Below are 17,746 nucleotides of genomic sequence, written 5' to 3'. Positions count from 1 at the left end.
CAACAGAAACTTCCAATTCTGAAAAACAATGAGAAAAAAACCTTAAACAGAACAATACCTAGCACTGTAAGCCAACTACAAAAGGTATAACTACACAGAATGAGAATACCAGAAGGAGAAGAAAGGAAGGAACGGAAGTAATATTTGAAACAGTAACAACATGTTACTGCATACTGTAGGCAACTGTAACACAGTGGTATTTGTATATCTAAAGATATCTAAACCTAAAAAAAGTAATGCATTGTACTGTGATGTTACAGTGGCCACAATGTCACTAGACAGGAATTTTTCAGCTGCATTTCAATCTTATGGAACCACTGTTATACTGAACAAAATGGTGTTATGCAGCATATGACCATACTTGATATGCTAAAACAGGAGAGGAAATTGGATCATATAAGATGCTCAATTGAAACCATGAAAGGCAGAAAAAGTCTGAAAGATAAAAATAGGAAAAAGGGGAATAAACAGAAAACAATAATAAATATGGTAAATATTAATCAAAGTATATTAACAATCACTTTAAATGTTGATGTCTGAATATACCAATTTAAGGACAGAGGTTGTTCGAGTAGATAAAAAAGCAACAGACAAATATATGTTATCTACAAGAAATCCACTTTAAATATAAAGACTTGTAGATTTAAAGTAAAAACAGAGAAAGATAGAATATGCTAACACCAAAGAGAGTGGGAGTAGCCATCTTAATTTTAGAGCAAATTTCAGAGCAGGAAAAGTTATCAGGGATGAGGGGCATTAAACAATGATAAAGGGGTAGACATAACAATTTTTAACATGCATGTACCTAGCAACAGAGCATAAAATATATGTGGCAAAAAAGAATTGTAAGGAGAAATAGATTAATTCACTATTATAGTTGGAGACTTTAACACCTATCTGTTATTAAATAAATATGGATGATCCAGCAGGCAGAAAATCAGTAAGGACATAGTTGAACTCAACAGCACCATCAAAATCAACTGGATACAACTGTCATCTATAGACTATTTCATCCAACAACAGCAGAACACATTCTCAAACTAGAAAGGAATATTCACTAGGATAGACCACATTTTGGAACATAAACCACGTCTTAACAAATTTAAAAGAATAGTAATACATACAGTGTCTGCTCTCAGAACCTAACAGAATTAAACTAGAAATCACTAACAGAAGGATATCCGGAAAATCCTAAGATATTTGGATATTAAACAACACACTTCTAAATGACACCTGAATCAATAAAGAAATCTCAAGAAAAAATTTAAAATATTTTGAATTAAATAAAAATACAACTTTCAAAATTTGAAGAATGTATCAAAAGCAGTGCATAGTGGGAAATTTATAGCATTGAATGTATATATTAGAAAAGAAGAAAATACCAAAATTGATAATCTAAGCTTATATTTTAATTAATGAGAACAGCAAATTAAATCCAAAGTAGGCAGAAGAAATAATAAAAATTAAAGCAAAAATTAATGAAATTGAAAATGGAAAATCAATAGAAAAAAATCACCAAAACCCAAACCGGTTCCTTGAAAAGATCAATAAAATCAATAACCTTGGCTGCGGCAGGCAGATCACGAGGTCAAGAGATCAAGACCATCCTGGCCAAGATGGTGAAACCCCGTTTCTACTAAAAATACAAAAACTGAGCTGGGTGTGGTGGTGCGTGCCTGTATTCCCAGCTACTCAGGAGGCTGAGGCAGGAGAATCACTTGAACCCAGTGGGTGGAGGTTGGAGTGAGCCAAGATCTTGCCACTGCACTCTAGCCTGGTGACAGAGTGAGACTCTGTTTCAAAAACAAAACAAAACAAAAACATAGTAACCTTTAGCCAGGTTAACCAAGAAAAAAAGAAGAGAGAAAACACAAATTGCTAGTAATGGAACAAAAAGAGGGCTATCACTATAGATCCCATGGACATTAAAATGATAATAAAGAAATACGAATAATTCTATGCCCACAAATGTGATAACCTAGATGAAATGAACTGATTCCTTCAAAGACACAATCTGTCAAAACTCATACAAGAAAGAGAGAACCTAGGGCCAGGTGCAGCAGCTCATGTGTGCAATCCCAACACTTTGGGAGGCCAAGGTGGGAGGAATGCTTGAGCTCAGGGGTCTGAGACCACCTTTGGCAATATAGGGGGATCCTGTCTCTACTAAAAGTTTAAAAATTAGCTGAGTGTTGTGGCACATGCCTGTAGTCCCAGCTACTTGGGAGGCTGAGGTGGGAAGACCGCTTGAGTTCAGGAAGTGATAGTTGCAGTGAGGATTGGCCAGGCATAGTGGCTCATGCCTGTAATCCCAGCACTTTGGGAGGCTAAGGCAGGAGGATCTCTTGAGGCCAAGAGTCTAAGACCAGCCTGGGCAATATAATGAGACCCTGTCTCTATAAAGAGAAATAATCTGAATAGCTATGTTTATTAAAGAGATTGAATCAATAATTAATAACCTTCCAAAAGAGCACAAGGCCAGCCGAGTATAATATAACCTAGACAAGCCTGAATATGGTGATGACTTTTTATATACAACACCAAAGGCATGATCTACAAATAATTGATATGCTGGACTTCATTAAAACTTAAAACTTCTGCTCTGTGAAAAGGAAAGTCAGCCGGGTGTGGTGGCTCATGCCTGTAATCCCAGCACTTTGGGAGGCCAAGGGGGGTGAATTACCTGAGGTCAAGAGTTCAAGATCAGCCTGGCTAACGTGTTGAAACCCCGTCTCTACCTAAAATGCAAAAAAGTAGCTGGGTGTGTGATGGTGCATGCCCGTAATCCCAGCTACTTGGGGGGCTGGGATAGGAGAATAGCTTGAACCTGGGAGGCAGAGGTTGCAGCGAGCCGAGATCGCGCCACTACACTCCAGCCTGGGAGACAGAGTGAGACTCTCTCAAAAAAAAAGAAAAAAAAGAAAGGGAAAGTCAAGAGAAGTGAAGACAAGCCTCAGATGGACAGGTTTGAAAAGGCACATCTGATAAATAACTGTTATTCAAATTATACAAAGAACTCTTAAAACTCAACAATAGAAAAACAAACAACCTGATTAAAACATGGGTGAAAGACCTGAACAGACACTTTATTAAAGAAGATATACAGATGGCAAGTATGCATATGAAAATATGTTCAATATTGTATGTCATTAGCGAAATGCAAATTAAAACAATGAGATACCAAATGACCCGAATCCAAAACACTGACATCACCAAAAGCTGTTGAGGATTTGGAGCAACAGGAAATCTCTTTTGTAGCTGGTAGGAATGCAAAATAGTACAGTCACTCTAGAAGAGAGTTTGTCAGTTTCTTCCAAAACTAAACATTCTCTCACCATATGACCCAGTAGCACACTCCTTAGTATTCACGCAAATAAACTAAAAAATTATGTCCATACAAAAGCCTGTTTGTTTCCAGGGCATTTATAGCAGCTTTACTCATAATTGCCAAAACTTGGAAGCAACCAACATGTCCTTCAGTAGCTGAATGGATAATAAACTCTGGGACATCGAGACAACAAAATATTATTCAGCATAAAAAAGAAATGAACTATCAAGCCGTGAAAAGACATGGAGGAAACTTAAATGCACATTATAAAGAAGCCAATCTGAAAAGGCTAAATACTGTAGGATTCCAGCTATATGACATTCTTGAAAAGGCAAAACTATGGAGGCAGTAAAAACATGAATGGCTGCTGGGGTTTAGGGGGAATGGAGGGATGAATAGAGCACAGAGGATGTTTAGGGCACTGAAACTATTCTATACCATAGTACAATGGTGGATACATATCATTACACATTTGTCAAAACTCACAGAATGTACAACACCAAGAGTGAGCCCTAATGTCAACTACAGACTTGGGTGATAATGATGTGTCACTGTAGGGACACTGACTTTAACAAACGTTACCACTCTGGTACAGGGATGCTGATACTGTGGGAGCTTGTGTGTTGGGGAGTGTCGGCGGGGGACGGGGGTATATGGGAATTCTCTGTACTTTTTGCTCAATTTTGCTGTAGGCTTAAAACTCCTCTAAAAAATAAAGTTTATTAACTATAAAGAAGTAAAAAAAATCAATCTAGTGATTTTAAAATAGAATACAAAATACCAAAACTCATATAATTAAGACAGGTACTGTTTAATGAAACGTTTGTTTCAAATATATATGTATGTAAAAATAAACATTTATGTGTACATACCAGGTCTCAATATAAAATGTATTTCTTACTGTGAATATGGTCAAAACAGCTTGAAAGCGACTGATTTAAAACTTGTGTTTCTCTTGCCTTCTAAAACATAAATTAATCACTGTTAACGTCTCTTCTATTAGAAGCAAATCTTAACATACCTGCTCCAACATAATTTACAGCTTTAGCAGCTCTGACTGCAGCTTCTCCCAGCTTTTTTCTTACTTCAGGTTTAATACCAGGCTATGAAAAAGATATTTAAATAAATCTCCATTAGTAGCTTGCCTTACTAGAAATTCCATTAAAATTCAATTCAGTCAGGTGCCACGTAATGACGTTTCTCAGTCAACAACAGATCACACATACAACAGTTGTCCCATAAGATTATAATGGAGCTGAAAAATCCCTATCACCTAGTGACACTGTAGCTGCCATAACATCACAGCACAGTCATTACTCATGTGTTTTGTGGTGAGGCTGGTGTAAACAAAACGACTTCACTGCCAGTATACAAAAGTATAGCACAATCAGCCGGCCACGGTGGCTCACGCCTATAATTCCAGAACTTTGGGAGGCTGAGGCAGGCAGATCACAAGGTCAGGAGATCCAGACCATCCTGGCTAACACAGTGAAACCCTGTCTCTACTAAAAATACAAAGAAAATTAGCTGGGTGTGGTGGCGGGCGCCTGTAGTCCCAGCTACTTGGGAGGCTGAGGCAGGAGAATGATGTGAACCCAGGAGGTGGAGCTTGCAGTGAGCCGAGATCGCACCACTGCACTCCAGCCTGGGTGACAGAGTGAGATTCCGTCTCAAAAAAAAAAAAAAAGTATAATACAATGATGTGCTGCATATAATACCTGATAATACAACTACTTTTTTTTTTTTAATTTACTATACTATACAATTTTAATAGTTACTTTAAAGTGTATCCCTTTTACTGAAAAAAAAAAAAAGTCATCTGCAAAACAGCCTCAGGCAGGTCCTTCAGGAAGTATTTCAGAAGGCGGCATTGTTATCATAGAATATGACAGCTCCAAAGATGTTATTGACCCTGAAAACTTTTAGTGGGACAAGATGTGGAGAAAAGAAAGTGACACTGATGATCCTGACTCTGTTTAGGTCTAATGGGTGTGATTGTATCTTCATTTTTAATAGAAAAGTTTAAAAAGTTAAAACAGGCCAGGTGTGGTGGCTCACCCCTGTAATCCCAACATTTTGGGAGGCCGAGATGGGTGAAGCACTTGAGCCCAGGAGAATGATAACAGCCAGGCGAGAATCAAACCATAGAGCAACATGGTGAGCCCCCGTCTCTACAAAAATAAAAAAAAATTGGCCAGGCATGATAGCACACACCTATAGTTTCAGTCACTCAGGAGGCTGAGGTGGGAGGATCATTTGAGCCCAAGATGTCAGGGGTCTAGTGAGCCATGTTTGTGCCACTGCACTCCATCCAGCCTGGGTGACACAGCAAGACCCTGTCTTGAAATAATTTAATTTAATTTAATTTAAAAATTTAAAAATAGGGGCCGGGTGCAGTGGCTTACGCCTGTAATCCCAGCACTTTGGGAGGCTGAGGTGGGCGGATCATGACGTCAAGAGTTCGAGACCAGCCTGGCCAACATAGTGAAACCCCATATCTACTAAAAATACAAAAATTAGCCGGGTGTGATGGCCAGTGCCAGTAGTCCCAGCTATTCCGGAGGCTGAGGCAGGAGAATCACTTGAACCCAGGAGGCAGAGGCTGTACTGAGTCAAGACTGCACCACTGCACTCCAGCCTAGGCTACAGAGTGAGACTCTGTCTCAAAATAAATAAATAAATAAATAAATAAATAAATAGCAGAAAAAAGGTTATAGAATAAGGCTATAAATAATTTTTTTTTTTTTTTTTGGAGATGGAGTCTCACTCTGTTGCCCAGGCTGGAGTGCAGTGGTATGATCTTGGCTCATTGTAACCTCTGCCTCCTGGGTTTTTTAAAGCAATTCTGTTTCAGCCTCCTGAGTAGCTGGGATTACAGGTGCCTGCCACCACACCCAGATAATTCTTATATTTTTAGTAAAGACAGGGTTTCAGTATGTTGGCCAGGCTGGTCTCGAACTCCTGACCTCAAGTGACCCACCCGTCTTTGTCTCCTAAAGCCCTGGGATTACAGGTATGAGCCACCATATCTAGCCAAGAAAAAATATTTTTGTATGTCTGTATAATGTGTTTGTGTTTTAAGCTAAGTATTATTAAAAAAGAGTCAAAAAGTGAAAAAAAATTTGAAAGTTTATAAAGTAAAAAAGTTACAGTAAGTTAAGGCTAATTTATCAAATATTTTTTATAAATTTAATTGAGTGTAAGTGTACAGTGTTTACCAAGTGTACAGTGATGTACTAGGTCTTCACATTCACTCACTGTCCCACCCAGAGCAACTGAAAATCTTGCAGGCTCCATTCATGGTAAGTATTCCATACAGGTGTATCATTTTAATAATCTTTTTAACTGTATTTTTACTGTACCTTTTCTATGTCTATATATGTTTACATACACAAATACTTACCACTGTGTTACAACTGCCTACAGTATTCAGTTCAGTAACATGCCGTATAGGTTTGCAACCTAGGAGCAATGGGCTCTACCAGCAGCCTAGGTGTGTGGTAGGCTTTGCTATTTAGGTTTAAATACACTCTATGATGTTCACACAATTACAAAATAACCTAAGGACGTATTTCTCAGAATGTATTCCCACTGTTAAGCAATGCATGACTGTATTATATTTCTATGTATCAAATTCTGCATTAAAAAGGATAAAAAGTTGGCCGGGTGTGGTGGCTCACGCCTGTAATCCCAGCACTTTGGGAGGTCAAGGTGGGTTGATCATGAGGTTAGGAGTTCAAGATCAGCCTGGCCAAGATGGTGAAACCCTGTCTCTATTAAAAAATACAAAACAAAAATTAGCCAAGTGTGGTCGTGGGTGCCTGTAATCCCAGCTACTTGGGAGGCTGAGGCAGAGAATTTCTTAAACCCACGAGGCGGAGGATACAGTGAGCTGAGATAGCGCCACTGCACTCCAGCCTGGGTGACAGAGCAAAACTCCGTCTCAAAAAAAAAAAAAAAAAAAAGGATAAAAAGCTAATATTATACACTTCATCAAGAACTGTCCTATGCTAGTTTAACTGTCAATATACCAAAGTTTAATGATTCTGCTACTAATTTCTATGCATTGCAGATATTACTCAGCATAATTACATATCTTTGTCCATTGTATCTACATGACAGCTTTCATAACTATATGTCCACTTAAAATTATATGTTTCAGGCTGAGCACAGTGGCTCGGGCCTGTAATCCAAGTGCTTGGGAGGCTGAGGTTAAAGGATCACTTGAAGCCAGAAGTTTGAGACCAGCATGGTCAACACAGTAAGACCCCATCTCTACAATAAATTAAAAAAAAAAATAGCCAGGCATGGTGGCATGCGCTTGTAGTCCCAAGTACTCTGGAGGCTGAGGGGAGGACAGCTTGGGCCCAGGAGTTGGAGACTGCAATAAGCTATGATCACGCCACTGCACTCCAGCCTGGATGACAAAGCCAGACTTTGTCTCAAAAAAACAAAACAAAACTATATGTATCAATATGGTTAACTTTCAACAGTCCTTATTTTGTTTCAGGATGATAAGCAATCTGAGTGATGTGCCTAATGATTATCTTAAAATAATGGGAAATCTTGAGATTCCAAGTTAATAAGAAAGGTACATAAAAAGAAATATATGTCAAGAAGTAAACAAAGTTTTTAACTTTTTAAAAACAGTGCTATACAAATTTAAGCAATCACCACTTGAAAATAAGGCTTTACTGCAATTTCTATTGACATTTAATATGTTAATATTCATGGCATAACATATTCTGGTATAATATATAATGGTATAATATATTCTACAACAGAAGTTAATATATTCTGCAACATAAATTAAAATTTGAACATGGTATAAGAATAATGTACTGATTAACCAGAAACCTCTGATCCCTGACTTTTTGGAAATAAATATATATTGAAAAAAACATCTATATAACATTGAACAAGAACCCTTGGCAGTAGCAATCTCCACAGAAATGTAAATCTAAAAATAGGTAGTCCTAGTTGCAGGCTTTGACCCAGGTAACCACCTCAACCAATCAGGGGTAAGGTTCAAAGAGATGTAAACAAATAATATTAAGCGAGCAAGCGCTGCCAAATGAGAGACCCTCTCATCTCTATAATATAACCAATAAGGCAGGAAAATCTCTCACATATTTTGGGAACATATGAAATGGTAATTAAAAAAGCCTTCTCCACAAAAAATACATTCAATTAATCAGACCATTCTATTGCAGTAATTAATTCTAGTTCATTATGATTTTCCGTATTTTTTTTTTTTTTTTGAGACGGAGTTTTGCTCGTTACCCAGGCTGGAGTGCAATGGCTTGATCTTGGCTCACCGCAACCTCCGCCTCCCAGGTTCAAGCAATTCTCCTGCCTCAGCCTTCACGAGTAGCTGGGATTATAGGCACATGCCACCAAACCTGGCTAATTTTGTATTTTTAGTAGAGATGGGGGTTTCTCCATGTGGGTCTAGCTGGTCTTCAACTCCCGACCTCAGGTGATCCACCCACCTTGGCCTCCCGAAGTGCTGGGAATACAGGCGTGAGCCACCGCACCCAGCCGTTCATTACAATTTAAAATGTGCACTGAAACCTCACTATACAGCTTTTCACTGTAAATCAGATAGGTGAATCAGAGTAGATTTTCCCATATTTTATCCAGAAGGAACATGGCCCTGTTGTGTCTACCCCCAGAACACCAATCTCCTCCTCATCCCCAATACCGCAGGAGGTCTTTTCATTACACTGCTATTAGGAAACAGCTGTCCAGCAGGAGTTTGAGGGGTCAGAGACACCAGATTCGCAGACTTCTGATGTGAAAATCAGAGTAAGATTCACATTATAGAGAAGCTTAGAAATTTCTTTCCAAGGTACTTACCGCTGGGGCCTCCTCAATGATCTTCTGATGTCGTCTCTGCACACTACAGTCTCTTTCAAACAAGTACACAGCATTGCCATGGTGGTCACCAAACACCTGGACTTCTACATGCCTATATAAAAGCAAACACATGTTAATATATTTATTAGGGGTGATAAATATCACATTCGTTAAGCTAAACTGTTAGGTACAATCACCAGGATTTCTCCACTTTTATTTTATTTAAGTAAGATCTGATATTTTGACCTCAAATTAGAGGTTATAGACTTAGAACCACAGGCCAAATGAGATGGCTTACGCCTGTAATCCCAGCATTTCGGGTGCCAAGGTAGGCAGAATGCTTGAGCCCAGGAGTTCAAGATGAGCCTGGGCAACATGGTGAAACCCCAATCTCTACAAAAAAACTAGCCAGGCATGGTAGCACATGCCTGCAGTCTCAGCTACTCAGGAGGCTGCGGTGGGAGGATCATTTGAGCCCAGAAGGTTGTGGCTGCAGTAAGCTGAGATGGTGCCACGGCACTCCAACGTGGGTGACAGAGTGAGAGACCCTGTCAAAACAAAGAAACTATAATCTTGTAAAACTCAGTGAAAACATTACCATTTGCAGGATGAATGTTAAAGAGAAAAAAATCTCACTACATAAAATGGCAAATAATAAAAGACATTTTTCCAACCTGAAGGAGAATGAATAAATGAATGAATAAATATTTTTAAAAGACAGAAAATAGAGACTAAAGTACGGATACATAACAAAAAGAACAAACTGTCAAAGAAAAGACTGATAAATTTGACTACATTAATATTACAAATTATAGTCACTTCATATATTGTCAAAAGACCAATGAACAATTGTTGTGACCTTTTGCTTTTAAGCAACTCTTACAGTTAAATTTTATGAAAATAGAAGACTGAAATTAAAATGGCTCATCCAGAAAAGTTAAATATATTACATTAATATGGACCATTAGTATCTTAGAAATATACTAATAATAAATCATAATAAAACCCAAAAAAGGGCCGGGCACAGTGCCTCACACTTATAAATCCCAGCACTTTGGGAGGCCGAGGCAGGAGGACTGCTTGAACCCAGGAGTTCAAGACCAGCGTGGGCAACATAGTGAGACTGTTTCTTAAAAAAAATTTTTTTTAAATAAATTAGCCAGGCATAGTGGTACATGCCTGTAGTCCTAGCCACTCAGGAGGCTCAGGCGGGAGGATTCCTCAAGCCCAGGAATTCAAGGCGGCAGTGAGCTACGATTGTGCCACTGCATTCCAGCCTGGCTGATAAAGTCAGACCCCATCTCTAAGGAAAAAAACAACAACAACCAACAAAGGTATTCACATGTTGATTATAAAATAGTAAAATTATGATAAATCATATTAAGAGTGAATGCACATAACCTTTGTGGAAAGAAGGCTAATATGGTCTATTTGGTGAACATGAAAGCATTCTTCTCGGTAGATTTGTGATATGGTCACACTGTAGTTCACTTCACCTATTCACCATCATAATACAGGGGTGATCAGCAAATACGTTATCCTGTTGATTTTTTAAAATAAAAACTGTCAAACACAGAAGAGGCCAAAAAAAAAGGCCAGGAAGTCGTATAAATGTATTGCTTCAGTACAATAGGTCATTTCTATTCTCGTTTACTTCATGAAGTATGTTATTTAACCACTTCAAAGAATTTCTCTTCTTGCTGGGCACGGTTGATGCACACTTCTAGTTCCAGCACTTTGGGAAGCCAAGGCGGGCAGATCACCTGAGGCCAGGAGTTCGAGACCAGCTGGGCAACATGGTGAAATCCTGTCTCTAATAAAAATACAAAAATTAGCCAGGTGTGGTAGTGCACACCTGTAATCCCAGCTAATCAGGAGGCTGAGGAATGAGAATCACCTGAACCTGGGAAGCAGAGGCTGCAGAGGGCCGAAATTGTGCCATTGCACTCCAGTCTGGGTGACAGAGTAAAACTCTGTCTCAAAAATAAAAAGAATTTATCTTCTTATCAACTTTTCTGAATGTTCCCGTTTTGAATTTTCTAACCTGTCCAATACATTCTCTTAATAAAATTCTTGGAGCTGATTTTTTCTTTTCGGATTTCTTGCCTTATTGACTTTTCCTCTTTATCCATAAGCTATGTAATCATCAAATACATTGTTGCCATTATTTTGAACAAACTGTTATCTGTTAAATCCATTCAGAATAGGAAAATATTCCTATGTTAGAACAGGAAAATATTTTACTTCCACCTATTCCTTCTCTAATTCTTTTCTATTCTTTATGTCGCTCCAAGTTTCTGACCAAAAACATTTTATTTCACTCTAACGAACATCTAATAATATGTCCTGCAAGGCAGGTCTACTGGTGACAAATTGTCTTAATTTCTGTTTGTCTAAGAAAGTCTTTATTGCCCCTTCATACTTCAAGCATAATTTCATTGGATACAGAAGACTAGCTTAGTTGTTTTTCTCTGAACACTTTATATGTCACTCCACTCTGTTCTTGCATGGTTTCTGGTAAGATTTCTTACCTTTATTCCTCTAGTATTGTCCTTCCTTGTGGTTTCTTTCAGTATTTTCTATTTGTCTTTCTTTTCCTGCATTTGAAGATGATGTGCATAGGTGTATATATCTTGGTATTTATTCTTCTTGGTGTCCTCTAAGCTTCCTGGTTCTCTAGTTTTGCATCTGTCACTAATTTTGGAAAATTCTTGGCCATTACTACTTTAAATATCTCTCCTGCTGCTAATTCTTGTGGTATTCAAATAAGGTGTTACATCCTTTTAAATTGTCCCAGAGTTCTTGGACATTCTGTCCTTTTTTCTTTCATTTTTGTTTCTCCTTGCATTTCCGTTTGGGAAAGTTCTATTTACCTATGTTCAGGATCACTGATTCTTTTTGTAGCTGTGTCTAATCCACTGATGAGCCCAACAAAGGCATTCTTCATTTCTATTATAGTGTTTTTTATTTCTAGCATTTTCTTTTGATTCATTTTCAGTGTTCCCATCTCTCTGCCTGCATTATGCATGTTCTTGCATGTTGTCTACTTGTTCCATTACAGCTTTTAATATATTAATCAGTTACTTTAAATTCCTTATCTGATAATTCCTAAAATTGTATCATATCCGTCTAGTATTGCTTACTTTGTTTCAGTCCATTTTTTCCCTTGCCTTTTAGCATGTTTTGTAATTGCTAAAAGTAGAACATGATGTATTAGGTAATAGGATCTGAGGTAAACAGTCTTTTAAAGTGAGGCCTTAGGGTAATCTGGCTAGAAAATAGGCTGTGTTTAATGTCTGCAGTAGCTGTAGGTGCCAGATGTTTCCGTTTCCTCTAGTGTCCTTGTTGTGTTTTGTTTTTAATACCAGTGTCTCTGGTTTCCCTAAGAACTCCTTCTTACATAGTTACAGCTCCTCCATTTGTAATCCATTGTTACTATATGGGAGTCTTGAAGACATGTGTCTTAGTCTTTTTGTACTGCTATGACAGAATACCTTAAATTGTGTAACTTATAAACAACAGAAAATTATTTCTTACAGTTTTTAGGCTGAGAAATCCAAGATCAAGGTACTGGCAGATTCAGTGTCTGGTGAGGGTCCGTTCCTCATAGATGGCATCATGTTGCTGTGTCCTCACATGGAGGAAGAGGGAAGGGGCAAATAGGTTCCTCAAGCTCTTTTATTGGGGGAACTAATTCCATTCATCAGGGCAGAACACTCAGGACCTAATCACCCGCCAAAGTCCCCACCTCCTAATACCTTGGGGATGGGGGTTAGGTTTCAACATGCAAATTTTGGAGGGATACAAACATTTAGACCACTGCAACCTGGTAGTGGGGTGTGGGGTAGGGAAAGCATTCTATAAACTTATGATTAAATCTCAAGTCTTTTAGTGGTTCTGTGTTTGTGCTGTGAAGTGTTTCTTAAGTTTTTTTTTTTTTTTTTCCCTCCCCTTAGGTAAAATGGGAAGGCTAAAGGGGGCTGTGGTTGGCTAACTACCTTCCCCCTGAACAAAAAAGGCTCTGGCAACATCTCCCTTGGAGTTACGATTTCTTTTGTTATGGAGAATAGAATGCTCTGGATCTCTTTCAGATTGGTTACTTTTCCCTTCTCACTGCTGTAAAACATGAGGGATTTTGTTTTCTTCTTGGATTTTCTGTGGGAAGCTGATGAGGTTCTTGGAGGCAAACCCCATGAAAGTGAGAGGTTCCTCTAGGGCTGGGTCCCAAGGAGTTTCTCACTTGCACACTGGCCCACACTTAGCCTCAGCCATTTTTCAAAATTCCCACGTAAGTGTTAGGGCTCCAGCAGCTTCTGCTCCAGGTAAACTGATCTGGCTGTGACTCACTGTACTTGCATGCTTGTCCAGATTTTAGAGTGAAGGCTTGTCCCATGGCCTCAATTCTCTGATGGTTCTAAAGCCATGGACTTTCATTTTGGTTAGCCTCTTTCTTGCTTTTTAGATGTGACTGATGACTTTCAAGCTCTTTACATATTAGAGCTGAAATGTTTGTTTTTCTAATTCCAGTTGTAAAATTCTACCATGATATGGTTTGGCTGTGTCCCCACACACAAATCTCCTCTTGAATTGTAGCTCCCCATAATCCCCATGTGTGGTGGGTGGGACCCGGTGGGAGGTAAATGAATCATGGGGGTAGGTTTTTCCCATGTTGTTCTCGTGATAGTAAGTCTCACAAGGTCTGACGGTTTTATAAAGGGTAGTTTCCCTGCACAGCCTCCCTTGCTTGCTGTCACGTAAGACATGCCTTTGCTCCTCCTTTGCCTCCTGCCATGATTGTGAGGCCTCCCCAGCCATGTGGAACTGTGAGTCCATTAAACCTCTTTCCTTTAATAAATTACCCAGTCACAGGTATGTCTTTATTAACAGCATGAGAACAGACTAACACATACCACTTCTGACTCTCCCTCATCTTTTAGCTGCTCCAGGTAAAAGGAAACACTACAGTAGGGATTCCAGGTTATGAAGGGAATGTGTGAGGACCACATCAAGAGCACAGAGCAATTCTTGCCTGAGTTTTGTTTTTTTTTTTTGTTTGTTTGTTTTTGAGATGGAGTCTCGCTCTGTTACCCAGGCTAGAGTGTAATGGTGCGATCTCGGCTCACTGCAACCTCCACCTTCCAGGTTCAAGCGATTCTCCTGCCTCAGCCTCCCGAGTAGCTGGGACTACAAGCGCATGCCGCCATGCCTGGCTAATTTTTTTATTTTTATTTTTTATTTTTTTTGAGACGGAGTCTCGCTCCCACGCCCAGGCTGGAGTGCAGTGGCGCGATCTCGGCTCACTGCAAGCTCCGGCCCCCGGGTTCACGCCATTCTCCTGCCTCAGCCTCCAAGTAGCTGGGACTACAGGCACGCACCACCACGCCCAGCTAACTTTTTGTATTTTTAGCAGAGACGGGGTTTCACCGTGTTATCCAGGTGGTCTCACTCGATCTCCTGACCTCGTGATCCGCCCGCCTCGGCCTCCCAAAGTGCTGGGATTTCAGGCGTGACCCACCACGCCTGGCTAATTTTTTGTATTTCAGTAGAGACGGGGTTTCACCATGTTGCCCAGGCTGGTCTCGAACTCCTGAGCTCAGGTAATCCGCCCTCCTTGGCCTCCCAAAGTGCTGGGATTACAGGCATGAGCCATTGTGGTCAGCCTTGTCTGAGGTCTTAGAAGTTGGAAACACTTTTCCTTTGGCTGCTTATAAGGGAAGTTCAATGAAGATCTGTGTTCTGTTAAGATTTCTGCAGTTATTTTATCAGTCTTATTTACCTTTTTCTGATTGACCCTTTTCTGTGCAGCTTTATCTAACTTAGAGTTTCTGGAGCACAGCGTCTAGAACTAGTGTCTGAGAACAAGGCAGTGCATCAAATCCCAGCTGCCCTAATTCAGCCACTGCCAGAGTATGGCCAAAGAGACAGACAGATGCAGCTAAGTCCTATCATGAGCGCCTTGATATTTTCTAAGAGTCTTAACATTTTCATTTTCATATTTACTTTTTTTTTTTTTTAAGACGGAGTCTTGGGCCGGGCGCGGTGGCTCAAGCCTGTAATCCCAGCACTTTGGGAGGCCGAGACGGGCGGATCACGAGGTCAGGAGTTCGAGACCATCCTGGTGAACACGGTGAAACCCCGTCTCTACTAAAAAATACAAAAACTAGCCGGGCGAGGTGGCGGCGCCTGTAGTCCCAGCTACTTGGGAGGCTGAGGCAGGAGAATGGCGTGAACCCGGGAGGCGGAGCTTGCAGTGAGCTGAGATCCGGCCACTGCACTCCAACCTGGGCGACAGAGCAAGACTCCATCTCAAAAAAAAAAAAAAAAAAAAAAGACGGAGTCTTGCTCTGTCGACCAGGCTGTAGTGCAGTGGTGTGATCCTGGCTCGCTGCAAGCTCCACCTTCTGGGTTCATGCCATTCTCCTGCCTCAGCCTCCCGAGTATCTGGGACTACACGCGCCCAACACCACACCTCGCTAATTTTTTGTATTTTTAGTAGAGATGGGGTTTCACTGTGTTAGCCAAGATGGTCTTGATCTCCTGACCTCGTGATCCGCCCACCTTGGCCTCCCGAAGTACTGTGATTACAGGCGTGAGCCACCGTGCCTGGCCCCTATTTACATTTTTAATCCATCTAGAATATGTATTATACATGAACTGAGGAAGAAATCTGATTTCTGTTTTTTCTTTCAAAATAGTATACTTTAAAGGTGGTTTCTTATCCCAGTCTTTAAGATGTATTAAACAGTTTTGAAAAGATTTGTGAAATATAATGACTCTTCTCAGTTATCAGCACCATTTTGACAATCTTCTGGCACTGCATTAGTTCAACAGGTAATTATTTAGCAGGACATAAAGAACACACAGTATGATTATCAGGATATTTAAATGTTATTACTAGAGGCTATTCTCTCTAGGGAGTAGCCATTCTTTATTCCTTTACTTTCTTAATAAACTTGCTTTCACTTTACTGTATGAACTCGCCCTGAATTCTTTCTTGTGTGAGAGCCAAGAATCCTCTCTTGGGGTCTGGATCAGGACCCCTGTCTGGTAACATCTTTCTGGTGACCACAGAAGGAACAATACTAAGGAAATCCTGACCCAAAGGCTAACTTTGGGTAAGTACTGGGGTCTGGTAACGTCTTTCTGATGAACCACAGAAGGGATGACACTGAGGAGACCCTCCAACCCAAAGACTGCAGCACTGATTGGCCAACTGTGGGTAAGTGGGGTGCATATACCTGGGTAAAGAATGGGATTGGGTTACAGGCCCAACTTAGTGGAGTTAAAGTCTCTCCTAAGACACAGTGGGTTAAAGGCCCCTCTCAATAAAAGGCAAGGATGCTTGACTGAACTTGGGTTTGAAGCCCAACTTAGGAAGGTTAGATTCCTTCCTAAGATTTAGGGGGTTAGAGGCTCCTCTCAGTAAAATCCCTCTTGGCTAAGAATTGGTTTGGCACTACGGATGTTAACTGCTATTCTGTTTGAATTAATCTGCCTTGCACTCTTTGCTGATGGTGGTGGGTGACAGGATTAGGCATGTACAGGATGGTGGGATATGGGGAGCTTTTACCTCCCCAAAAGGAGAAACTTGAGAGCTGAAGGAACTGCTAGAAAAGATCCCTTCTTAACTGACAAATGGCCACCTGAACTTTTGATTTAGTGTCAGTTGCAATGGGTGGGTCTTTCTCTGGCCTCTCTGAGCACCTTGCCTTCCCCGTCCTGCCACAAAGCAATGCTTTTCTTCCTTCCCTTCCCTTTCTCTTTCTGTGCAAACTTATTGAATGAATGGCAAAAATCACTGTTTATCTCTTCTGTAAAGTTTTGATTAATAAAAAAAGGATTTGTGAGGCTAGTCTTAAACTGTAGTGAATCTGGTGTGCTTTGTGTGTCTTTCTGTATTGTTCTGTCATAGAGATGGGTACCTTAGGATAAAACACAGGCTTAGAACCCCACAAGCCCACTGTTTAAGATGGCCCAGCAAACTAGTGAGTTATAAACTTTGCTGCAGGTCCCTGGGAAAAAAACTGGATGAGGTTTCCCTCGTCTTGTATGTCCTTGGGAGCTTGACCATGTGACCATGTGGCCCAGCTTTGTCTTTTCACAATGGTGGCCCGGGTTCAGGGTTAATTCCTGGTTTAGGGAATGAGTCCTGTTCTTCTGTTTGTCTGTGTATTTACATGTGTTGTGTGTGTAATATGAAAGAGCTTTGATTAACTGGTTTAAAAATAAGTGCTTTTATCAATTATTTTGTCAGAAAAGCAAAAAGTATAATGTCTTTTAGTTTACGTGATTTAAGTAATTTTTGAGAAATTGAAACAATTCTACACGTAAGGTGTGTATAGAAAGTGAAATGCGTTTTTGGTAAAAGATTATAAGAAGGCATAGGAATGTGGATTTTTTTTGTCTAGATTAAAAAGTTCAAGGATTGTTTTAAGTTAGATAAGATAAAGCTTAAGGTTTAAGCAAGTTGTGGAAGGTTTGTAAAAAATTAATCTTTGTAAAAGAAATTGTGTGTGTGAACATATTGTCTAAAGTTAAAGGGGTATTCAGGTTTTCTGT

The 17,746-nt window shown here is 39.9% G+C and overlaps 1 protein-coding gene across 8 annotated transcripts in view; it reads right to left on the bottom strand.

Annotated features, from left to right (window-relative positions):
- The window catches only part of MCCC1 (methylcrotonoyl-CoA carboxylase 1), an 85,322-nt gene that overhangs the window by 32,526 nt on the left and 35,050 nt on the right, over window positions 1-17,746 (bottom strand). For all 8 annotated transcript variants that reach the window (XM_010366228.2, XM_030931612.1, XM_010366227.1 and 5 more), the window contains 2 exons: window positions 9,188-9,299; window positions 4,350-4,431 (listed from right to left, as the gene is read on the bottom strand). In XM_010366228.2, the coding sequence (XP_010364530.1) occupies window positions 4,350-4,431; window positions 9,188-9,299 (194 nt within the window). The remainder of the gene's footprint in view (window positions 1-4,349; window positions 4,432-9,187; window positions 9,300-17,746) is intronic.

Source organism: Rhinopithecus roxellana, chromosome 1 (genome assembly GCF_007565055.1).
Source record: "Rhinopithecus roxellana isolate Shanxi Qingling chromosome 1, ASM756505v1, whole genome shotgun sequence".
Taxonomy (NCBI): Eukaryota; Metazoa; Chordata; class Mammalia; order Primates; family Cercopithecidae; genus Rhinopithecus; species Rhinopithecus roxellana.
This window is presented reverse-complemented; position numbering and strand designations above follow the sequence as displayed.